Source organism: Bombina bombina, chromosome 1 (genome assembly GCF_027579735.1).
Source record: "Bombina bombina isolate aBomBom1 chromosome 1, aBomBom1.pri, whole genome shotgun sequence".
In the NCBI taxonomy this organism is placed as follows: Eukaryota; Metazoa; Chordata; class Amphibia; order Anura; family Bombinatoridae; genus Bombina; species Bombina bombina.
The window spans coordinates 992,209,231-992,236,147 of NC_069499.1; the positions used below are offsets into that span (position 1 = coordinate 992,209,231).

At 39.7% G+C, this 26,917-nt stretch overlaps 1 protein-coding gene across 1 annotated transcript in view; it reads left to right on the plus strand.

The window, feature by feature from the left end:
- The window catches only part of SAMD10 (sterile alpha motif domain containing 10), a 126,229-nt gene that overhangs the window by 17,154 nt on the left and 82,158 nt on the right, over positions 1-26,917 (plus strand). The window contains exons 2-3 of the mRNA XM_053710823.1: positions 3,467-3,648; positions 16,611-16,779. Coding sequence (XP_053566798.1) covers positions 3,467-3,648; positions 16,611-16,779 — 351 coding nt within the window. The remainder of the gene's footprint in view (positions 1-3,466; positions 3,649-16,610; positions 16,780-26,917) is intronic.

Consider the following 26,917-nt stretch of genomic DNA (forward strand, 5'->3'; position numbering starts at 1 on the left):
TTTGTACTTCTCACCTGGTTGCCGCCACACACGATTGAAACCATCTGAACCAAATAAATTTATCTTGGTCTCATCGGACCACAGGACATGGTTCCAGTAATCCATGTCCTTAGTCTGCTTGTCTTCAGCAAAGTGTTTGCGTGCTTTCTAGTGCATCATCTTTAGAAGAGGCTTCCTTCTGGGATGACAGCCATGCAGACCAATTTGATACAGTGTGCGGCGTATGGTCTGAGCACTGACATGCTGACCCCCCACCCCTTCAACCTCTGCAGCAATGCTGGCAGCATTCATACATCTATTTCCCAAAGACAACCTTTGGATATGACGCTGAGCATGTGCACTCAACTTGGTCGACCATGGTGAGGCTTGTTCTGAGTGGAACCTGTCCTGTGAAACCACTGTATGGTCTTGTTTACCATGCTGCAGCTCAATTTCAGGGTCTTGGCAATCTTCTTATAGCCTAGGCCATCTTTATGTAGAACAACAATTCTTTTTTTCAGATCCTCAGAGAGTTCTTTGTCATGAGATGCTATGTTGAACTTCCAGTGACCAGTGTGAGAGCGATAACCCCAAATTTAACACACCTGCTCCCCATTCACATCTGAAACCTTGTAACACTAACAAGAGGCTGAGCGGATCATGTCGGACAGACATATGATAAATCGGCCCCATAGTCTGAACTTTAAATGAGTAGTAGATTTTTTTCTGACAAATTTCAGTTATGTCTATTTCCACTCCTCCTGTATCATGTGACAGCCATAAGCCAATCACAAATGCATATATGTACATTCTGTAAATTCTTGCACATGCTCAGTAGGAACTGGTGACTCAAAATGCTTTAATATTAAAAGACTGTGCACATTTTGTTAATGGAAGTAAACTGGAAAGTTGTTTAAAATTGCCTGCTGTATCTGAATTATGAAAGTTTAATTTTCACTTGTGTCCCTTTAACAACAAACACACAGCAGTTTGTGGGTTTAACAATTACATCACAGGTTGAAGGGGCAATCTGTTGACTGTCTCTTTTTAATACTATATAGTGATACTTATAGGTAAAGTGTACAATTAACCTGTTGTGCCCCAAATTATAAAGACCATGGGCTAGATTACTAGTGGCGCCCTAACTGTTGCACTCAAGCAAGTTTTTTTCTGCAACTCTTTGCGTGCATTGGAAGTAGCGGTATTAGGGGTTGAAAGTAAACATGTTCACTTGAGCTCAATTGATTTTAACGCTAACAAAAACTATTTAAAAAAAAATTGCAAAAAAGTTAAGGACTCAAAGATATGAGGTCTTAGGCAGACTGACATAGACATACATAGATATAAATGTCTAAATATGTACAGTATATGAATGTGTGTGTGTATATATATATATATATATATATATATATATATATATATATTTATTTATATACATATGCATAAAATATAGATGTGTGTGTGTGTGTGTGTGTGTGTTTATATGTGTGTCCATATGTATTTACTGTATGTTTTTATATGGGTATATATATTTACAGACATATATAAACATATAAACACATAAATACACATTTATACATACATAGACATATATATATATATATATATATATATATATATATATATGCATAAACTTGCAGTCAAGTAGCTGAAAACAAGAAAAATCATATTTATGCAATATCCATATTTAAAGGGACATGAAACCCCCCAAAAAAATCTTTCATTGATTCAAGAATACAATTTTAAAAAATATTCCAAATTACTTATATTATTTCATTTGCTTTATTCTTCAGATATCATTTTCTGAAGAAATAGCAATGCACATGGGTGAGACAATCACATGAGTCATCTATGTACAGCCACCAATCAGCAGCTACTGAGCCTATTTATGAATGCTTTTTAACAAAGGATATCAAGAGAATTAAATAAATTAGATAATAGAGGTACATTTGAAAGTTGTTTAAAATTGTATGCTCTTTCCAAATCATGGACAAAATAAATTGGGTTTCATATCCCTTTAATAATGGTTTTAACTATGAATTTACTGCAAATCTTTCACATTCCAATGTTATAGAAATATGCATTTATGAATAAATAGAACATATTCTTCTATGTGAAGAACATTAGAATGTGAAATATTCATAATTCATGTAGGGTTAGCGTACTTGAGAAAATGAGATAGGGTTTGCTCGCGAGTAAGCGTGTAAGTTCTTTTCCACTTCTTGGCTCCATTGAAGTCTATGGTGGAATACGTTAACATGGTTGCGATATTCGAAGTTTGGCTTTTTGTGCTCATCGGTTTAGCACCCAATCGAAAACTTTTTTCTTTTTAACTAGTAGTACGCGCTCATCCAGTTTGGTGGGGGTTAACACATGAGAAGGAGCGCAAACTACCTTTCCACTTGTAATTATTATCATTTATTAATAAAGCTACAACATTTTACACAGCACTATATAAAGGTACATTACAATCATAAGGGTAAAATAACATTTAAAAAAACTTACAATAGACATTTCTTACTGAGAAAAGAAGGGGACTAAGCCTTGAGGTACCCCAAAAGAGAATGGAATAGGGGAGGAGTAGGAAACGCTGAAGGTACGGTTAGAAAGGTAGGAAGAAAGCCACAGTGCTGTGTCACAAATACCCAAGGATTTAAGGGACCGGAGCAGCAGTGGATGGTCAACAGTGGTCATAATCTACCCCATGTGTGTTTGTCTTTTTTAAGGGATTTGAACAGTGGCACTATAGATATGTGGGCATGTGTGTTTGTTGGGTTATTTATTTCACTCATCTTTATTAATGTAAAAGGGTTTTGTATTTTTTTTTTACTTTAATTGATTGAGCAGGTAATGTTTGTATCTGTTTGGTGTCGTTGTTTCCTAATGTTATACAAAAATGGCGGGGGTAATTTTGTCCACAGTTAATAAACAATGTTACATTTGCAAACTTTCTGAGGTATTCAGTAATAGGTGCTATCTTATCAACTCCTTTTAACTGTGTAATTTGAGAATTGAAAAATTGCCTCTAAAATGTGTCGTTAAGCATCAAGAATTTTGATTGTGATCATAAAAACTATAAAACAATGAAAATGGCTGTTTGTGATCGTATTGACATAAAAAACAGCTCATGTCCATAATTAGCAGACAATATTCTGATTAATCCCTTACACCTAGATTACAAGTGGCGCGCAAACTGTAGCGCAAGTGCGCTATGGGGTTTTCGGCTCCCTAGAGCGCCTTCAGCTTCTCTAGCCTCACCAGTCCTTATATTATTAAATACTATTTAATAACATAAGGACTGGTGAGGCTAGAAAGGCTGAAAACGCTTTTGGGAGCCGGAAAAAAACCCATAGCGCCCTTGCAATACAGTTTGCGTGCCACTCGTAATCTAGGCGTTAGTGAGCTCTTATTAGTTATTTAACTATATGAGCTTATTTTTATTTTCTTTTTCTCTATTTAATTTTGTATTTTTTTTTTTTTCCGATAGCTACTGCTCACTTCAGATTTTGCCGGAATCTCCTTGAGCATACAGTGTCTGCCGAGAACTTGAACCATCGTTTCCGAAGGGAAATGGGCAGTAGTCTAACTTGGCATGATGGCCGAGGTCAAAGGACAAGCGGAGGGAGAGCCATCAAACTTCTCAAACAGCCAGGGACAGAAGTGTCACAGGTACTTACCTAGAAAACCAAATAGCCCTTTAAAATTCAGATATTAGTAGACAATGGCATATACCCCAGTCTTACAACTAAACGCATCTAATTGTTGTTGGTACACTTGCTATGGGTCACTGAAAAGATTTGCAAAATTTCGATTTCCTACTTTTAACACCAAAAAAGAGCTGTAATTATCTGGAACTGCTTTTTTGTTGTAATATTTTTGCGAGTTACAACCAAACAATACTCATTAAGCGAATTTCACATCATCACAAACTGATGCCTGGTTTAACTCAATATAAATCCAATTTCACTGTGTCATTTTCAGTTCAGTTTATGATAGATAGATAGATAGATATGAAATATCTTATTTTTGATAAATACTTTGAATATGAAACATTTGCTTTTTAAAATGTTTCTCATTTTGATTTCATATTCATATATTCTTTATTTCAAACCACCTTTATAAAACAGTTAATATACAGGTGGCCCTCGTTTTACAACGGTTCAATTTACACCGTTTCAGAATAACAACCTTTTTTTCTAGTCATGTGACTGCTATTGAAAAGCATTGAGAAGCAGTGCATTTATTAGAATAGCCAATAGGTGGAGCTGTCCGCTAGTGTTGCAGCAAAGCCAAGCAAGCTGAAATTAATCAGTTTAAGCAGACCTGAGCTATCGAGCAGATTTCAAAGGAACCAGATCTTCCTGTCTATAAATCAGTCCAGATTGGAATGCATAGAAATAACTTTTTGCAGAAAAATGCAAGTGAAATCTGTGTTGTGTGATTATTTTATTAGGTTTATAACGCTGTTTAGCAATTGTTTTTGTTCATTTAACTTAGTTTAATTATATATTCTGTGTTGTGTGATTATTTTATTAGGTTTATAATGCTGTTTAGCATTTAAAGTCTTCATTTCATAGCTTTAAAAATAATGTATTAGGTGTTACTTATGACAATTTTGAGAGGGGCCTGGAACCTAACTCCTTCACTTCCCATTGACTTACATTATAAACTGGGTTTCAATTTACAACGGTTTCGATTTACAAACATTCCTTCTGGAACCTAACCCCGGCGTAAACTGAGGGCTACCTGTACAAATATATAAAAGACACAAGGTTGCACATTAATCCCAGTCATTTTAATTGTAACTATTGATGTAGCCCTCTTGTCAAATAAAGTAAAGCTTTCATTCTAACACAAACACCTAAAGAAGGACCCAGACAGCGTCAACTTTATGAAGAGCTCTTTTAGTTTAAAAACATAACCTTCTACAAAACCAAGAAATTCCATATCACTGAAACCAATATACTGTAGTATATTAGAACATTGTGCTGCTGTTGGGATCTGCTCTTTTATTTGTTAACTTTGAATATTGTTATGGACAGGCTGAGCCATATTTCCCATTGGTCAATATATATAACTAAGAAAAAATGGGTAGTGATCAGCACTAGTGTGTAATGAAAAATAAAAGTGTGTTGTTAAATGCTGATTGTGATTGTTGTATATTTAGCAACAGTGGAAGTGATACTTATATGTGGATACAAAGTATACGATGTGGAAACAAACCTAAACGACCTAATAAGTGCACCTGGTCTAAAAAATCCTAGATATACTAGAAAAAAATATATAGAATGCGCAAAATAAAATATGCAATTGAAAAACACAAGTTAGAAAATGATACAATAACTGAAAAGTCTCAAAATATAACTGAAAAAGTCTCAAAATCTTGATGAAACCAAGTCTCAAATAGTAAATCTTTGTATAAAATGAAGTGCAGGTCTTTCGGTTAAAATCAAACAATGGTGTATAGTTACCAGCCGTAGATTTCAGGATGGAGCTGCAGGGAACTAGTCCTGTGTTAGGTAACTCTGGCAATCGTGATTAGAGAAATGAGTATTGACCAATCAGGATGCAGAGCGCAGCTGTGAGAAGACCAGGATTTCCTTGATCCGGTCTGGGGTAAGAAGAGCTGAAAGAAAACAGAAACACAGCAAAGCTTTGACTTGTGATTTTATTGGACAAAAAAGAGAGTGCACAATACAATATATTGCACTCACCAGATAAAAAGATAAAGAGCGCCTTTATGTCAAAAAGATCATGCAGATCACGCCGGGCAACAGTCTGTATATGGGGCACTTGGAGCGCAATACTGTTAAGCAGCTCACGTGGATAAAGTCCCCTCAGGAACAGTTGGTATTTCAGCATGTTTATGCAGTTTCCAAGACGTCAGGCGCGTGGTATTTCCTCAACGTGTTTCTCCCGAACAGCGGTCGGGCTTTCTCAAGAGGGGTGAGCTGTGAGTAGTTGGATGTCATATATATAACTGCTTAGAGTTAGAGTTCTGTTCGCTTGGATGCCCAACTGTACTGGGTATCATGCATAGGTTCTTTGTAAGCTGGTATATGTTTGTCAGCTGACAATAGTGGGTGCCCATGTTAGTGTTCACATCACCTGGCACAAGCAAGTTAACAGAAAACCACTTAGCACATTATTTACATTTCTGGAGGGGCATTAATGTAAATGTATCCTTAGAAATTATTGTAGTAATTTGGAAAGTCCAGAGACTATTTTATCAACTCAAGTGTTAGAGGATTTAACTCTCAGCTCATGATATGTGAACATAGCCTAGGAAGACAATTATATGCTCCATTTTACAATTCTCTAGACCACTGGTTTTCAAACCTGTTCTCAGGCTTCCCTAACAGGTCAGATTTTGAGTATTTCTAAACTGGAGCACAGGAGAAATAATCAGCTGCTTAGTAAACATGGTTATTTTACTTGCTCTCACCCAAGGTAATCCGGAAAACCTGACCTGTTGGAGAGGACAGGTTAGAAAACGAGTGCTCTAGACAGTCATGAATATTTCTAAAGATGCAACATAATCCTGGTTATTCCACTTAGTTGAAGAGGAATATGTTATGGGCTCTACAAACACAATTAGTTAATAAGGTCATGGAAGTAATAAGGTCATGGAAGCCATCACTGATAAAGTTTTGATTTTGCAGATTTTTTTGTAACTTGACTTCCAGCTTCAATGTGTCTTCTTGTGAGTTTCAGAAATCACACACATAACCGGGATAGTAAAATATAAGTCCTCTTGAATACAATGGGGCCTATCTGCAGGCTCACCAGAAACAGCTGCTCTATAACCCTGCCCGCCTGCTCTGAGCAGGCGGACAGACATTGCTACAATTCAACCTGATCGAGTACGATTAGGTTGATTGACACCCCCCTGCAGGCGACCGATTGGCCCCAAGTCTGCAGGGGGCGGCGTTGCATCAGCAGCTCTTGTGAGCTGCTGGTGCAATGCTGAAAACGGAGAGCGTATTGCTCTCCGCATTCAGCGAGGTCTTGCGGACCTGATCCACACTGTCGGATCAGGTCCGCAAGCCCTTTGATAAATAGGCCTCAATATCTGCAGATTGCTAGGGAAGGGATAGTTACTAAATCTGGTCACAAAATACATCTTACCTGCGCAGATAATGGAGTAGATTCACTAACACTCTTATCAGCCTCTCCAGTCCCACCAACTCCTATTTTACTTTATAGAGCCCATTTAAGAAATAATTGAAAAGTGTGTGGCCTTAAGTAAAGAGACACTATAGAACAGCCTAGGATTCGGAAAGGTTGGAAGAAACTAGAGAGTCTGTTAGTGAATCTACCTCTTTTGTCTTTAAAGAGAAACTGTTATAAATGAACAATTAAGCATCTCTAACCTCTCCAGTTTAACCATATCTTATGTTATTCTATGAAGCCAAATCACCAACAATAAGTTTGACTTAGGGAGTTGGTTCCATAGAATAAAAGGAACAGGAGACGTTTGAGAGGCTATGGAAGCCTTTTAGTGAATGTATGGGCTTGCAAATACAAATCCACAGTTTTGTTTAGAACACCTTACAAAATGTTTATATACACATCTTTGGGAGTGCTGCTAATGTGACCAAGTAGTTACACAAAACAGGGGTATTGGCGCACATCCACTTGCAAATAAACAACACATTTTAAATGCTGCAAAAAATTGCCTGCAAAAACATCTATTCTTTTAAATATAATTGGGATCTTAGTCACACAATATGGCCATATTCTGTTAGCCAGTCACAAACTTACAAGGTGTCCCAATATTGACTGGTCCTAACACTACTGTCCTTTGTCTTAATGGGCTGAAGAATAGATGTTTTTGCAGGCAAATTTTTGCAGCATTTAAAAATGTGTTGTTTATTTGCAAATGGATGTGCACCAATACCCCCTATTTTGTGTATGGGCTTGCAAAGTCAGTGAAAGGAAACTGACACACAAAAGAAACTGATCCACTAGCAAAGGGACATCTCCCTCTAATGCTACTTCTGATTTCCAATGAATGAGCAAGATGATGTGATGCAGACACACACAGTTGACAGCAGAGATGAATAAAAGCAGCTGAAGGAAAGTTGTGTTCATAAATCTGCTGCACTGTGTCCCTCTGCAAGCAGATAGCCCAGAGCCATAGGATATACACATATGGCTATGACAAATTTTGCCAGCATCATTCAGGAAGATTGAACTCATTAACACTGCACAGTCAGATAAAACAAGTTGGTGTCCACATAGCAAAGCAGTCTGTCCATTCCAAACATTACAAACACAGGACCAGCTGCATCGGAACACCACTAGTGTGTGAGAATATAAAAGGCAAGTATAGAAGATATTGTCTGGCAAATAGAGTGGATCATCATAAATACTTTAGGCCACACAGGCAATGCTGCTGCATTACAGGAGTGCAGCCTATCTACATTGGTCGCAAATTAAAACTTTATTGAAAAGTTTGTGACAGTTAGTTGGTCTCTTTGCTGTAACTTAGGTATAACACAAAGCCTCAGCCAAAATACTAGACGGTGTAGTTGATGACCCCCAGACCTTATAAGACGACTACCTATATGTAAGATTTTAATGCTATCAACTATGGTTTAAAAAATGCTAATGGGTTAATATACAGAAGAAATTCCATAAAATTAATGTAAGGAAAAACAAATCTCTTTTGATACTTTTCATGTGTTGTATGTTTTTATTTTAAAAGTCTGCCCTGTTTCTTCTGGCTATTAAAACCATTTCAGAACATATTAATTATTTGAAACTCATTATGTTGAAAAGAAAATGTTCTGACAGTTTGTTTTCATTTGCACTTATAAATCATGAGCCTAAAATGACAAAGTATAATATATCTGGAAAGCAGTAAAACATGTCTCTTGGATATATGTTCAGTTTGAGGGATCTTTGCTTTGAACTTTGTCTTATTTTCCACGTACAGGGTTTGTGTCACAGATGAGGGGGTTTGTTAATTATACTCTGGTCCATGCGTCCGCAGCCTCAGAGGATCTTTTTACTGCAGACAAGGAGGAGATGTACACTCTGACACATTACCTTGTAATTAGCTGCTACTATCTCTCCCAACGCCAGGATTAAGAGGCTCACCACCCTGCCTTTATGCTGCGGAAAGCAACACTAAACTAATTCTAAACCACATCACATCCATATTGGTGCAGTGCTGTCCACTTGTAACGTAAGATGCCCTGTAGCAGATAGGATGCTACTGTGCAATGTTCTGCAGGAGAGGGCATCTCAAAATAAAATGCTCTGCAGAAATGGGAAATTTATTTTATACAAGGTATAAAAGAGGTCACAATTGTATTCTGTTCAGCAGAACTCAGTTTAATAATAAAGCTCTGAAACATAAAGGATATTAGGGAGAAGACCGTTCAGGAGGGGGATATCAGAATCAATCAGTCTGATGTAAGAGGTAAATTGGGACAAATGGCATGCAGAAAAGACTATATATACAATACACTGCAGAAAAACGGATATTAAAGTGCAATAACTTGCAGGTGAACTAGTCAGATGCAGTAAACTGTAGGAAAGAAGCTATAAAACTGACATTATCTAAAGAATGTAGTCTATCAAGGTGCAATGTTAAAATGGCTAGAGAATAGTAATAAAAATAGTTCTGTGCCCTTAGAGTAAGAAAAACAAAATGGTATTCTAAATATTAACAACACAAAACTCATCTATAAAGTAATACACCAAAGTAAACTGAAAGTATTGGTTCTGACGCATTTCAGGCGACTGCCCTTGTTCAATATAAAGTTGCAATACATTGCAGCTGAGATATAAGTGAACTGCATGGATGGCAAGAACAGAGACCTCTGTCTTTTTAAATAAGGGGCCACACTGTAATTATTTTTTTTTACCTACAGGACCAGTTTAAAAATATATAAATAATTTTATTATTAAAAAACAAAAAACAAAAGGCAAGCATATTCTGTAGGTTTGCATTGTGGCGTCTGGAGTCTATGGGCCAGATTACGAGTGCAGAAAAAACATTTCACGTTTGCGCGCAGGTTACCTTGCACTGGTATTAAGTTAACACTTAACATAATTTAAGTTAACACTTGTCGGGTTAGCACGTCCTCAGAACTGTTTTATGAAACAAAAAAAAGTTTCACAAAACACATAAAAAATCCATCACAAAGTACAGTTACACTCATCTGATAAAAATTATTTCTAAAAAATATTGCACACAAAGTTATAAAGGCTCAAAAATATGAGGTCTCAGGTGTTAGAAAAAAAAGGCGGCAAAGGGCTTTGAGATACATACATATATAAGTCTAAAAATGGATATGTATGTGCGTGTATATATATATATATATATATATATATATATATATGTATGTCTATATATGTATACATATCTATTTATGTATTTATATATGTATTTAGAGACGTATATACACATACAAACTCATAAATACATAGGTATACATATATAGACATACATATATAAGTGCATTGGAGCCCTTTGTAAAATCATATTTATGCAATATTCATTTTTAATAAAGTGTTATACTGTGTATTTACTGTAAATATTTCACATTCCAATGTTCTGCACATATTAGAATATGTTTTAAGTATTTGTAAATAGATATTCCTATTAATATCTGTATACACAGAAAACCTGGCACTCGTCAGCAGATTCACAGCAATGTTTAAAAGCAAAACTGGGGAAAGTCAGTTACATTTGGCGCTAAAGGATCAAGCCCAGGACCACGTCAAGGTCTCCCCCTTCCTGGGACCCTAAACCAGCACCCACAAAATGCATACTTTCAAACAATTCTACTGGGAACCTCCCAGGGTGACCCAGGCTTATATATAGATATAATATATATAGATATTGTACTAAAATACCAGCATATATATATATATATATATATATATATATATGTGTGTGTGTGTGTGTGTGTGTGTATTTATGAATAAATAGAACTTATTCTGCTATGTGAAGAACATTGGAATGTGAAATATTCATATTTTCATGTTGGGTTTGTGCAAGAGTTGGGTGTTAGTTTTCTTTTTTCACTTTTTTTGCTCTATTGACTTCTATTGGGGAATAGGTTATTGCGGGCGCAATATTCTAAGTTCATGGGTTTTTTTCAGTTTTCTGGGTTAGCACAAGAGTGATAACTTTTTACTTTCAATTCATAATACGAGCGAAACCCAACGCGCACAAAAAGTTTACTTCTAGTGCAATTAACGCTCTAGCGAAAGCGCTAAATAGAGCTCTTCACTTGTAATCTGGCTCTATGCTGGAAAGCCATGGGTATTAAGGTATAGTGTCCTAATGACTAGAGGACAATAATGTGCAGCGCCTTATTGGCTAGTGAATATCAAGGCGCAGTATATTAAAAGACTGATTGTGTAAGTCATGGGCATTTGCATTTAAACCAAATGCTACTTTTTGTTTATGGATAAGTTTGTTTTGTTTTGTTCTAGTGGTATCTTTTGTTGAAGCATAAACCTAAGTAGGCTTATAGGACCTCAGGAGCGTGCACGTGTATTAAATTAATAGTTTTGCAATTTTGTATCACATTACAACAGAAATTACTGCAATCACTGCTGCCATAGAGTGCTAAAGATGATAAAGACACGTGCACACTCCTGAGGTCTTATGAGCCAACCTAGGTTTACACCTCAACAAGTATAACAAGACAACAAATCAAATTTGTTAATTCATGCAAAACTGAAAACACTATAGTCACCAGAACATTAAACAGATTTGTTTTTTATTGTTTAAAAAGATAGATAACGCATTTGCTACGCATTCCCCAGCTTTGCACAACCAACATTGTTATAATTATATACTTTATAACCTCTATGTTTGCCTGTTTTTAAGCCCGTGCAGGTCGTGTTCGCATTGCTGAAAACCTGTAATACCAGCGCACATTATTGTGCGTTGGTATTAAACAGTGGAGAGCAAATATCGCTTTGATGAAAGCGATATTTAGCGATCCACTTGTAATCTGGCCCATACTGTATATATACATACATTATAGCCCTTTTTAAATACCTTCGGCTAGATTTGGAGTTTTGTCGGTAACGACCCGAAAAACTAACGCCGGCTTTTTTCTGGCCGCACCATAAAAATAACTCTGGTATTGAGAGTCCACAGAATGGCTGCGTTAGGCTCCAAAAAAGGAGCGTAGAGCATTTTTAACGCAGCTTCAACTCTCGATACCAGAGTTGCTTACGCAAGCGGCCAGCCTAAAAAACGTGCTTGTGCACGATTCCCCCATAGGAAACAATGGAGCTGTTTGAGCTGAAAAAAACCCAAACACCTGCAAAAAAGCCGCGTTCAGCTCCTAACGCAGCCCCATTGTTTGCTATGCGGTAACCCTTCCTACGTCTGCACTTAACACTCTAACATGTACCCCGAGTCTAAACACCCCTAACCTTACACTTATTAACCCCTAATCTGCCGCCCCCGCTATCGCTGACCCCTGCATATTATTATTAACCCCTAATCTGCCGCTCCGTAAACCGCCGCTACTTACATTATACCTATGTACCCCTAATCTGCTTCCCTAACATCGCCGACCCCTATATTATATTTATTAACCCCTAATCTGCCCCCCACAACGTCGCCTCCACCTGCCTACACTTATTAACCCCTAATCTGCCGACCGGACCTGAGCGCTACTATAATAAAGTTATTAACCCCTAATCCGCCTCACTAACCCTATAATAAATAGTATTAACCCCTAATCTGCCCTCCCTAACATCGCCGACACCTAACTTCCATTATTAACCCCTAATCTGCCGACTGGAGCTCACCGCTATTCTAATAAATGTATTAACCCCTAAAGCTAAGTCTAACCCTAACACTAACACCCCCCTAAATTAAATATAATTTACATCTAACGAAATTAATTAACTCTTATTAAATAAATTATTCCTATTTAAAGATAAATACTTACCTGTAAAATAAATCCTAATATAGCTACAATATAAATTATAATTATATTATAGCTATTTTAGGATTTATATTTATTTTACAGGTAACTTTGTATTTATTTTAACCAGGTACAATAGCTATTAAATATTTAAGAACTATTTAATAGCTAAAATAGTTAAAATAATTACAAATTTACCTGTAAAATAAATCCTAACCTAAGTTACAATTAAACCTAACACTACACTATCAATAAATTAATTAAATAAACTACCTACAATTAACTACAATTAACCTAACACTACACTATCAATAAATTAATTAAATACAATTCCTACAAATAAATACAATTAAATAAACTAGCTAAAGTACAAAAAATAAAAAAGAACTAAGTTACAAAAAATAAAAAAATATTTACAAACATAAGAAAAATATTACAACAATTTTAAACTAATTACACCTACTCTAAGCCCCCTAATAAAATAACAAAGCCCCCCAAAATAAAAAAATGCCCTACCCTATTCTAAATTACAAAAGTTCAAAGCTCTTTTACCTTACCAGCCCTGAACAGGGCCCTTTGCGGGGAATGCCCCAAAGAGTTCAGCTCTTTTGCCTGTAAAAAAAAACATACAATACCCCCCCCCAACATTACAACCCACCACCCACATACCCCTAATCTAACCCAAACTCCCCTTAAATAAACCTAACACTAAGCCCCTGAAGATCTTCCTACCTTATCTTCACCCTGACAGGTTCACCGATCCGTCCTGAAGAGCTCCTCCGATGTCCTGATCCAAGCCCAAGCGGAGGGCTGAAGAGGCCCATGATCCGGCTGAAGTCTTCATCCAAGCGGGAGCTGAAGAGGTCCATGATCCGGCTGAAGTCTTCATCCAAGCGGGAGCTGAAGAGGTCCATGATCCGGATGAAGTCTTCTATCAACGGCATCTTCAATCTTCTTTCTTCCGGATCCATCTTGCAGACCTCCGACGCGGAACATCCTCTTCTCCCGACGCCTACTAGCCGAATGACGGTTCCTTTAAGGGACGTCATCCAAGATGGCGTCCCTCGAATTCCGATTGGCTGATAGGATTCTATCAGCCAATCGGAATTAAGGTAGGAATATTCTGATTGGCTGATGGAATCAGCCAATCAGAATCAAGTTCAATCCAATTGGCTGATCCAATCAGCCAATCAGATTGAGCTTGCATTCTATTGGCTGTTCCGATCAGCCAATAGAATGCGAGCTCAATCTGATTGGCTGATTCCATCAGTCAATCAGAATTTTCCTACCTTAATTCCGATTGGCTGATAGAATCCTATCAGCCAATCGGAATTCGAGGGACGCCATCTTGGATGACGTCCCTTAAAGGAACCGTCATTCGGCTAGTAGGCGTCGGGAGAAGAGGGTGTTCCGCGTCGGAGGTCTGCAAGATGGATCCGGAAGAAAGAAGATTGAAGATGCCGTTGATAGAAGACTTCATCCGGATCATGGACCTCTTCAGCTCCCGCTTGGATGAAGACTTCCGCCGGATCATGGACCTCTTCAGCTCCCGCTTGGATGAAGACTTCAGCCGGATCATGGACCTCTTCAGCCCCCCGCTTGGGCTTGGATCAGGACATCGGAGGAGCTCTTCAGGACGGATCGGTGAACCTGGCAGGGTGAAGATAAGGTAGGAAGATCTTCAGGGGCTTAGTGTTAGGTTTATTTAAGGGGGGTTTGGGTTAGATTAGGGGTATGTGGGTGGTGGGTTGTAATGTTGGGGGGGGGTATTGTATGTTTTTTTTTACAGGCAAAAGAGCTGAATTCTTTGGGGCATGCCCCGCAAAGGGCCCTGTTCAGGGCTGGTAAGGTAAAAGAGCTTTGAACTTTTGTAATTTAGAATAGGGTAGGGCATTTTTTTATTTTGGGGGGCTTTGTTATTTTATTAGGGGGCTTAGAGTAGGTGTAATTAGTTTAAAATTGTTGTAATATTTTTCTTATGTTTGTAAATATTTTTTTATTTTTTGTAACTTAGTTCTTTTTTATTTTTAGTACTTTAGCTAGTTTATTTAATTGTATTTATTTGTAGGAATTGTATTTAATTAATTTATTGATAGTGTAGTGTTAGGTTAATTGTAGGTAATTGTAGGTAGTTTATTTAATTAATTTATTGATAGTGTAGTGTTAGGTTTAATTGTAACTTAGGTTAGGATTTATTTTACAGGTAAATTTGTAATTATTTTAACTATTTTAGCTATTAAATAGTTCTTAACTATTTAATAGCTATTGTACCTGGTTAAAATAAATACAAAGTTACCTGTAAAATAAATATAAATCCTAAAATAGCTATAATATAATTATAATTTATATTGTAGCTATATTAGGATTTATTTTACAGGTAAGTATTTATCTTTAAATAGGAATAATTTATTTAATAAGAGTTAATTAATTTTGTTAGATGTAAATTATATTTAACTTAGGGGGGTGTTAGTGTTAGGGTTAGACTTAGCTTTAGGGGTTAATACATTTATTAGAATAGCGGTGAGCTCCGGTCGGCAGATTAGGGGTTAATAAGTGTAGGTAGGTGGAGGCGACGCTGTGGGGGGCAGATTAGTGGTTAATAAATATAATACAGGGGTCGGCGGTGTTAGGGGCAGCAGATTAGGGGTACATAAGGATAACGTAGGTGGCGGTCGGCAGATTAGGGGTTAAAAAAATGTATTCGAGTGTCGGCGATGTGGGGGGACCTCGGTTTAGGGGTACATAGGTAGTTTATGGGTGTTAGTGTACTTTAGAGTACAGTAGTTAAGAGCTTTATAAACCGGCGTTAGCCCAGAAAGCTCTTAACTACTGACTTTTTTCCTGCGGCTGGAGTTTTGTCGTTAGATGTCTAACGCTCACTTCAGAAACGACTCTAAATACCGGAGTTAGAAAGATCCCATTGAAAAGATAGGATACACAATTTACGTAAGGGGATCTGCGGTATGGAAAAGTCGCGGATGAAAAGTGAGCGTTAGACCCTATTTTGAGTGACTCCAAATACCGACGGTAGCCTAAAACCAGCGTTAGGAGCCTCTAACGCTGGTTTTCACGGCTAACGCCAAACTCCAAATCTAGGTCCTTGTTATTTACCATATCCCTTTTAACCCTTATAAAAAAAAACATTAATATTTATATGAAATATTTGTATCAGAAAGTGTATATATGAGTCTAATAGTTTATTTTAATGTACTTATGTTGTGTTTAGGGAACATTTTTTAACCTTTTATAAACACTTTACGCTAGGTCTTCAGGCACACTACTCTAATGAGTGCAAATTTTGTTTGCCCTTGAGCGCAAATTTTACTTTCAACTTGTAATGCACTACTCTTGCCTAGCTGAAAACATCTGGCGAGCCAATAACAAGATGCATATTTATATAGGCATAGGCACCAGTCACTAGCTAGCTGCCAGTAGTGCATTGCAGCTCCTAGGTGTGGTTTTCAACAAAGGATACCAAGAGAACAATATATATTTGGTAACAGAAATAAATAAAAAAGTTTTTTTTAAATTGCAGGCTCTTGAAAGTTTCATTTTGACTTTCATGCCCCTTTAAGTATATAAGGAAATATGTAAATGCAAGAATGTACCAGATAATCCTTTTATTACACACTGTCCAGCCCTAACCTTATGAGACACATTATCATGGGGACTGTTAAATGTTTTGTCTGTGAGTGACCATATTATGTTCCTGTGCAGGTCAGGTCCAGTGACCAGTATGGTATTTACCATACCAGCCCCTCCTTCAGCTGCCTCACCAAACCTGTGGTGCTGTGGACCCAACAAGATGTTTGCAAGTGGCTGAAAAAGCACTGTCCCCACAACTATCTGACTTATGTGGAGGCGTTCTCACACCATGCTATCACAGGTACTGTGTGTCTCCTTACCTTAGTCCTTGTGTATATCTCTTCCTGTATGTGTACGGTTGTCATATTGCCGCTTTAAAGGAGGACACGTATGAAAACTACATATGTCAGGGTTCTTATAACGGAACATTATATATATTTTTTATTTAAACAGGCCCTGACATGTATTTTCATAAGTGTCCTCCCTTAAAGTAGCAATATGGCAACACTATGTATGTGACTGTCTCTGTACGCAATGCTGCTGCTATTTTCTCTTCCGTTTGCCTCTTTCCTCTATTGTGGAACATTCTTCTAGTGTGTAAATACATTCTATGGCCTCTAGTTATGAAGCCGTCTACTTTCCTGCATTCGCCGGCCCAATACACTTGCCTAAGATCGCCTAACATCACTGCCGCGGACCTGAATACGTTTGCCAAAGTTATCAAGAAAGCTGTCAAGAAGCCGCGCACCAAGTAAGAAGCTTCTTCGCAGCTTTCTTGCTAGCCTGTCACTAAGCACCCACACTATACTATACTGTTTTACCCCCTAAACCGCCGCTCCCAGAGCCCCCCGCAGCTAAATAAAGTTATTACCCCCTAAACCGCCGCTCCTGGACCCCGCCGCAACTCTAATAAATGTATTAACCCCTAAACTGCCGCTCCCGGACCCCGCCGCCACCTACATTATACCTATTAACCCCTAATCTGCCGTCCCCTATACCGCCGCCACCTATATTAAAGTTATTAACTCCTATCCTGCGGATCCCGGACCCCGCCGCAACTAAATAAATTGTTTAACCCCTAAACCGCCGCACCCAGAGCCCACCGCCAACCACATTACATTTATTAACCCCTATCCTGCCCCCCACTACACCGCCGCCACCTACATTAAACTCATTAACCCCTAAACCGCCGCTCCCGGACCCCGCCGCAACTAAATTAAATGTTTAACCCCTAAACCGCCGCTCCCGGACCCCGCCGCCACCTATATTAAACTTATTAACCCCTATCCTGCCTCCCTATACCGCCGCCACTTATATTAAACTTATTAACCCCTAAACCTAAGTTTAACACTAACACCCCCCTAACTTTAATTTTATTTTAATAAATCTAAATAAAACTTACTATTTTTAACTAAATTATTCCTATTTAAAAATAAATACTTACCTGTAAAATAAACCCTAAGATAGCTACAATCCTATATTATAAAAGGCCAAGTGTTTGTCTGAAGCCGTCATGCGCAGTAGAGACAAACACTTGGCCTTGAGATAGGGAGCGCGAGGTACACAGCATACAAGCAGCTGTGAGATAGGGAGCGCGAGGTACACAAACAGCTGTGAGGTCTGCTGCGTGAGAAGCGGCCACGCGCTCCCCAGACCTCACAGTTGTTTGTGGCGTCGCGAGGGGCGTGGTCTGGCGGGTGTCGCCGCGATGGGGCGTGGCCGGGCGGGGTCCCGCGATGTGAACATAGAGCCAGAGAGGGAGCAGGAGAGGGGGCGAGAGAGACAAAGGGGGGGGGGGAAGAGAGACAAAGGGGGGGGGGGAGAGAGACAAAGGGGGGGGGAAGAGAGACAAAGGGGGGGGAAGAGAGAGACAAGGGGGGGAAGAGAGACAAAGGGGGGGGAAGAGAGACAAAGGGGGGGGGAGAGACAAAGGGGGGGGAAGAGAGACAAAGGGGGGGTGAAGAGAGACAAAGGGGGGTGAAGAGAGACAAAGGGGGGGTGAAGAGAGACAAAGGGGGGGGAAGAGAGACAAAGGGGGGGGAAGAGTGACAAAGGGGGGGGAAGAGAGACAAAGGGGGGGGAAGAGAGACAAAGGGGGGGGGAAGAGAGACAAAGGGGGGGGGAGAGACAAAGGGGGGGGGAAGAGAGACAAAGGGGGGGAAGAGAGACAAAGGGGGGGGAAGAGAGACAAAGGGGGGGGAAGAGAGACAAGGGGGGGGGAGAGAGACAAAGGGGGGGGAAGAGAGACAAAGGGGGGGGGAAGAGAGACAAAGGGGGGGGAAGAGAGACAAAGGGGGGGGAAGAGAGACAAAGGGGGGGGAAGAGAGACAAAGGGGGGGGAAGAGAGACAAAGGGGGGGGGGAAGAGAGACAAAGGGGAGGGAAGAGAGACAAAGGGGGGGGAAGAGAGACAAAGGGGGGGGGGGAGAGAGACAAAGGGGGGGGGGGAGAGAGACAAAGGGGGGGGAAGAGAGACAAAGGGGGGGAAGAGAGACAAAGGGGGGGGAGAGAGACAAAGGGGGGGGAAGAGAGACAAAGGGGGGGGAAGAGAGACAAAGGGGGGGTGGAAGAGAGACAAAGGGGGGGAAGAGAGACAAAGGGGGGGGAGAGAGACAAAGGGGGGGGAAGAGAGACAAAGGGGGGGGAAGAGAGACAAAGGGGGGGGGGAAAGAGAGACAAAGGGGGGGGAAGAGAGACAAAGGGGGGGAAGAGAGACAAAGGGGGGGAAGAGAGACAAAGGGGGGGAGAGAGACAAAGGGGGGGGAAAGAGAGACAAAGGGGGGGGGAAGAGAGACAAGGGAGGGGGAGAGAGACAAAGGGGGGGGAGAGAGACAAAGGGGGGAGAGAGAGACAAAGGGGGGGGAGAGAGACAAAGGGGGGGAGAGAGACAAAGGGGGGGGAGAGAGACAAAGGGGGGGAGAGAGACAAAGGGGGGGGGAGAGAGACAAAGGGGGGGGGAGAGAGACAAAGGGGGGGAGAGAGACAAAGGGAGGGGGAGCCAAAGAGGGGGGATAGAGAGAGCAAAAGAGGGGGAGAGAGCCAAAGAGGGTGGGGGGAGAGCAAAAGAGGGGAGAGAGAGAGCAAAAGAGGGGAGAGAGAGAGCAAAGGAGAGGGGGGAGAGAAAGCAAAAGAGGGGAGAGAGAGAGCAAAGGAGAGGGGGGAGAGAAAGCAAAAGAGAGGGGGGAGAGAAAGCAAAAGAGAGGGGGGAGAGAAAGCAAAAGAGAGGGGGGAAGAGAGAGCAAAAGAGAGGGGGAGAGAGCAAGGGGTGGGACCGCTGTACTGCAAAAAATGGCCCGTGTACACGGGCTTTAGTACTAGTATAATTAATAATTCTATTGTATCTATTTTAGGGTTTATATTTATTTTACAGGCAACTTTGTATTTATTTTAACCAGGAACAATAGTTATTAAATAGTTATTAACTATTTAATAACTACCTAGCTAAAATACTTACAAAATTACCTGTAAAATAAATCCTAACCTAAGTTACAATTAAACCTAACACTACACTATCATTAAATTAATTAAATAAATTACCTACAATAACCTAAAATTAAATTCAATTAAATAAACTAAACTATAGTACAAAAAACCCCACTAAATTACAGAAAATAAAAAATGTAGTACAAGACGTTTTTTTGCGGGGCATTGCCCCAAAGTAATCAGCTCTTCTACCTGTAAAAAAAAATACAACCCCCCCCCAACATTAAAACCCACCACCCACATACCCCTACTCTAACCCACCCAAACCCCCCTTAAAAAACCTAACACTAACCCCCTGAAGATCTCCCTACCTTGAGTCGTCTTCACTCAGCCAAGCCAAATTCTTCATCCAAGCGGGGCAAGAAGAGGTCCTCCATCCGGCCGAAGTCTTCATCCAAGCTGGGCAAGAAGAGGTCCTCTATCCGGCCAAAGTCTTCATCCAAGTGGGGCAGAAGAGGTCCTCCATCCGGTAGAAGTCTTCATCCAAGTGGTGTCTTCTATCTTCATCCAACCGCGGCTCCATCTTCCAGACCTCCGACGCGGAACATCCTGCTGGCCCGACGGAGTAACGACGAATGAAGGTTCCTTTAAGGGACGTCATCCAAGATGGCGTCCCTCGAATTCCGATTGGCTGATAGGATTCTATCAGCCAATCGGAATTAAGGTAGGAAAAATCAGATTGGCTGATTCAATCAGCCAATCGGATTGAAGCTCAATCCGATTGGCTGATCCAATCAGCCAATCGGATTGACCTCGCATTCTATTGGCTGTTCCGATTTTTCCGACCTTAATTCCGATTGGCTGATAGAAACCTATCAGCCAATCGGAATGCGAGGGATGCCATCTTGGATGATGTCCCTTAAAGGAACCTTCATTCGTCATTAGTCCATCGTGCCAGCAGGATGTTCCGCGTCAGAGGTCTGGAAGATAGAGCCGCGGTTATATGAAGATAGAAGACACCGCTTGGATGAAGACTTCTACCGGATGGAGGACCTCTTCTGCCCCGCTTGGATGAAGACTTCGGCTGAATGAAGAATTCGGCTCAGCTGAGTGAAGACGACTCAAGGTAGGGAGATCTTCAGGGGGTAAGTGTTAGGTTTTTTTAAGGGGGGTTTGGGTGGGTTACATTAGGGGTATGTGGGTGGTGGGTTTTAATGTTGGGGGGGTTGTATTTTTTTTTACAGGTAAAAGAGCTGATTACTTTGGGGCAATGCCCCGCAAAAAGCCCTTTTAAGGGCTGGTAAAAGAGCTGATTACTTTGTAATCTAGAATAGGGTAGGGCATTTTTTATTTTGGGGGCTTTATTATTTTATTAGGAGGCTTAGATTAGGTGTAATTAGTTTAAATGTCTTGTATTTTTTTTATTTTCTGTAATTTAGTGTTTGGGTTTTTTTGTACTATAGTTTCGTTTATTTAATTGAATTTAATTTTAAGTAATTGTAGTTAATTTATTTAATTAATTTAATGATAGTGTAGTGTTAGGTTTAATTGTAACTTAGGATTTATTTTACAGGTAATTTTTTAAGTATTTTAGCTAGGTAGTTATTAAATAGTTAATAACTATTTAATAACTATTGTACCTGGTTAAAATAAATACAAAGTTGCCTGTAAAATAAAAATAAACCCTAAGCTAGCTACAATGTAACTATTAGTTATATTGTAGCTATCTTAGGGTTTATTTTACAGGTAAGTATTTAGTTTTAAATAGGAATAATTTAGTTAATAATAGTAATTTTTATTTCGATTTATTTAAATAATATTTAAGTTAGGGGGGTGTTAGGGTTAGGGTTAGACTTAGGTTTAGGGGTTAATAAGTTTAATATAGTGGCAGCGGTATAGGGGGGCAGGATAGGGGTTAATAAATTTAAGATAGGTGGCGGCGGTATAGGGGTGGCAGATTAGGGGTTAATATGTTTATTATAGTTGTGGCAGGGTCCGGGAGCTGCAGTTTAAGGGTTAATATATTTATTATAGTTGCGGCGGGGTCCGGGAGCGGCGGTTTAGGGGTTAATATATTTATTATAGTTGCGGCGGGGTCCGGGAGCGGCAGTTTAGGGGTTAATAAGTATAAAGTAGGTGGCGGCGGTGTAGGGGGGGCAGATTAGGGGTGTTTAGACTCGGGGTACATGTTAGGGTGTTAGGTGCAGACACTTCCCATAGGAATCAATGGGATATCGGGCAGCAGCGAACATGAGCTCTCGCTGCTGTCAGACTCCCATTGATTCCTATGGGATCTGCCACCTCCAGGGCGGTGGATTGAAAACCAGATACGCTGGCCCAGAATAGTGGCGAGCGTACCTGGTTGTTCTTTGATAACTACCAAAAGTAGTCAGATTGTGCCGAACTTGCATTCGGAACATCTGTAGTGACGTAACCATTGATCTGTGTCGGACTGAGTCCGGCGGATTGTAGGTTACGTCACTAAATTCTACTTTTGCCGGGCTGTAGGGCTTGATAACTACGACAAATCAGCCTCGCCACAAATACGCTGCGGAATTCCATCGTATTTCCGGTTGACGGCTTGATAACTAGAGGCCTATATGTGTCAATAAATTGTAAGCCAAGCAAATATTTCTTATGGAGCATATTTATTGATGAATGAGAGATTTCATCATAAAACAATGATTTCAAAAGTTGTATCTGATTTGAGTTTTCTCAGTTTCTTATGTATCTCTGTACTAGAGTTTAACACTCTCAATATTTTACTTTCCCTTCCAAGCATTCTGTGGGTTATTCTTCCATACTGCTTATTGTGCCTTTTTTATTGCAAGAACCCTTGCTGGAGGGACAGATGGGTTTTCCTTTAAAAGAGAATTATCCCTGCAAAATAGCATAAGCAAATCAGTGCATTCTATATAATATCATTGAAAGGACATTAAAGGGACAGTATACTGAAAAATAGTTTTTCGCTTAATGTGTTTACAATTGCTTTTTTTACCAACTACAGAGAACAAAATGTATGAAAAATAGCTTTTTATGTTTTTTGTGTGTATATTAAAGCTCTGATTTTGTGTTTTGAAGCCACAACCTAATAAAATGGGTTGAGCTTGTAGGTATAATCAGATCTCATTACTGTATCACATTGTGTACATATACCTGCTTCTTTATCTTATATCTGTACATAAAACAATCACCAGTACTTGGAGAGAACAATGGAAAATCAACATTATATTACCTTATCTCTGCTATATCCCACTGGGAGTATAATTTCTTCTGCTGGCTGTGTTTACAAAGCTTATCTATAGCTGGGACCTGCGGCCACAAACTTTCAGAATAGGTGGGGATACCACATGCTAAATCAACTATTTCAAATACCAATATAAGGGTAAAGGAGCTACTTGTAAACAATTTAATACACTCCAGCAGGTAAAGTGGATCATTGGGAACAAATTAAAGGGGAGAAAATTTTTAAATAAACTGTCCCTTTAAACACTAAGGCCCAGATTATGAGTGGAGCATGCCTCTGGTTTATCGCTTGTATTACAAGTTGAAAGTAAACACGATCGCTTGAGCGCAATTCAAGTTAATGCTCATCAGGTTAGCGCATCCTCAGAGCTGTGGTTAACTGTTTCACACAAAAAATGTCACAAAACACATCAAAAATACATTAAAAAGTACAGTTACACTCATAATAACACCATCTAAAAAAATATTTAAAAAAAATATTGCACAAAAAAGTTATAAGGGCTAAAAATATATGAGGTCTCAGATGTTAGCAGAAAAAAATGTAAGCAAAGGGCTTTAACCTTGAGATACATACATATACATGTTTAAATATGTATATGTATATGTATATATATATATATATATATATATATGTTATGGGTAAAGCCAAAAAACTGGGTAATCCTTGGATTACCCAGTGGTTGTGAGTAAAGCCCAATGTAAAATCATATTTTGGGCTTTACCTGGGTAAACCTAGGATTACCCAAAGGCTTCTGGATAAAGTTAATAAAATCATACATTGTTCTTTACCCGGGTAATGCTAGGAGGATAATGCTAGGAAAACAGACAAACAGTAAATTAAACATTTTTATTTTGGATTACAAAAAATATATATATGTTTTGTACAATGTTTTTGTATCAACAACAGGAAATTAAATATTTTTTATATTTCATATGTGGATTTTACATATGTTTTGTACCATGTTTTGTTACAACAACAGGAAATTAAACATTTTTGTGTTATTGTGTTCTTGGACAGACCAAACTATCTGTCACACATGCATTCTGTCCGAGAAACTTTAAAAGCATGTTGTGGGACCCATGGTTAGATTCCCAGAGGCGGTTGCGGCATCCGATGCTCTGATTAGAACAGAACTCTCTGGAGGGTATCTGCTCTCCGCCATTAATGCATTTTCTGATTGGTCTGTGTCTCTGTGAGGTCCCTGGGTGCACAACCAATTCGATAAGATCATGCATTAATGGCTGAGGACAGATACGCTCCAGAGAGTTCTGTTCTAATCAGAGCCTCGGGAGGAGCAACCGCCTTTGGGAACCTAACCATTGGTCCAACCCCCCATGACATGCATTTAAAGGTTCTCGGACAGACCAGACAGTTATCCGATGGATAACATGCATTCTGTCCGAAAACCTTTAAAAGCATGTCGTGGGGTGTGGGACATATATAAGTAGATGAAAACATGAAAAAAAACATTTTAATATTAATTTTTAATAAAGGTTTTAACTGTGTATTTACTGTAAATATTTGACATTTCAAAGATAGCAGAATATGTTCTATTATATTTCTAAATAGATATTCCTATATATATCTGAAAATATATATACCTATATATAATTGTGTATATGTGTGTGTATATATATATATATATATATATATATATATATATATAAATGTAAAGCTATATATTCTTCTATGTCAAGAACATTGGAATGTGAAATATTAATATTTTTATGTCAGGTTAGCGCACATGAGAATATGCGATCGGGTGTGCACACGAGTAGGGTGCTGACTATGGTGATTCTGAATAGGTTAAAGAATATGCTAGACAATGCATATAAAAATGGTAAGAAACTAGCAGATTACCTTTGAATACAACATCCCATAGTCCTCGCATTTTATGTTACAGGTAAAGTACATAAAGATCCCAAAAATCCAGCAGGCTGTCCCATTGTTGCTGGGATTGGCTCTGCCTTAAGCAATGCGGCTACATTTTTGGATAAGGTACTATCCCCTTTAGTTTTTAAGGGCAAGTTTTATATAAAAGATACAGGGACGAGATGGCGTGGAGGCCTTCCTGCTGTCTCTTGACGCAGAGAAGGCCTTCGATCGAGTAGAGTAGGATCACCTTTTTTACACCATGGCTAAGGCCAATTTCTCTGGCCCCTTTCTAACTTTTATAAAAAAATTTGTACCGAACCCCTTTTGCTAATATACTAGTCAATAATATATTCTCAGCAAACATCTACTTACATAGAGGAACCCGACAGGGATGCCCCTTGTCGCCCCTCCTCTTCAATATCGCCCTCGAACCATTGGCTATCAAACTAAGACAGGTCTTCCCTGGCATTGACTTGGCAGGTCATCCACAGCACTTGGCACTATACGCGGATGATATGCTCCTGTTCGTCCAAGATCCTCAAACACACATACCGCATATACTAGAGACCCTTACTGACTTCGGCCTGTTTTCAGGTTATAAGGTTAATATGCAGAAGTCGGAGATCCTGTGGCTGTTCAGAAAGGCCTGTACTGATGAGGAATTCCCGTTCTTGGTAGCTAAACATGATATTACGTATCTTGGCATCAAGATCTCCGCTAACCCCAGCAATAATAGCTAATAACTTGGCGCCCATATGCGCAAAATTACAGGCGCAAATGAATAGCTGGAGATCCCTGCCTCTGTCACTCTCGGGTAGGATTAATCTTCTCAAAATGGTGGTGCTTCCCCGACTTCTCTACCTGCTTCTTATGCTACCTTTACTCTTAAATAAATCGGATGTCAAAATGCTAAACTCTGCGGCGACCCGCTTCATTTGGAAGGGGGGTAAGCTACGAATCTCGAGAGAGAAGCTGAGTATGGGTTTCCTTAATGGGGGACCAACTTTGCCAGACTTCAGACTGTATAACTGGACGGCCCTAATACGCCTGGTATTGGACTGGCAGGTAGGCACTCATCACTTTTGTCGACCTTCCCTGGAGCAAGCAGTTCTAGGAGACGTCTCCTTAGCATACTTACCGCATATCACGAATATGAGATCTGTGAAGGCATTAGGCCTCAATATGTTGTTCAGCGAACCGCTGAAGGCCTGGCACCAGGCCCACAAGTGTCCTGAAGAAATCATGCCACATTTCAAGCTACTTGCCCATTGTTAAATACCCAAACTTCCCAGCGGGTTTGGAGACCCAGCCCTTCTTGGTCTGGGAACAGAGGGGGCTAAGATCGCTTAAACAATTGCTAGATCCGCTCTCAAAAGAGGTTAAACATGGGGGCGGAGCAAGCCATCAAGCTGAGCAGAAGCTAAGCACCAGAGCTCCGTGTAATTTACACTATTTTCTGGCAATCCTGCAAATAATTTGGGGTTAATTCTCCCCCACTAGCAGTGGGATAGTGCCCAACTGTGGTCTGCTTCTCTGGACGTGTTTTGGAGCATTCCGGTACGAACCTTTAATTCACCGGAAGAAGAGAACCGGCACATATTCAGGAAAGGCCGGGGCTTCGGCCTACAGCGGATCCCGCGATCACAACAAACTGACCGGAAAGATCTCTAAAAGTGGCGATCCAGCTGTACAGACCCTGGCAAATCGCAGAGAAGGTCCTAAAGTGAGGAGATTGAGTTCGAACAGGGGTTATCCTTAAGGACAGCTGAATTACAAGGAGCGGGCTGGCGCCATCTTGTCCCACATGTAAGTGCGCAATCTTCATCACACAAGCACACTTGGCCCATCTACAGCCCTGCACAGTGCCAATTCCCCATAGACTCACATGATATCTG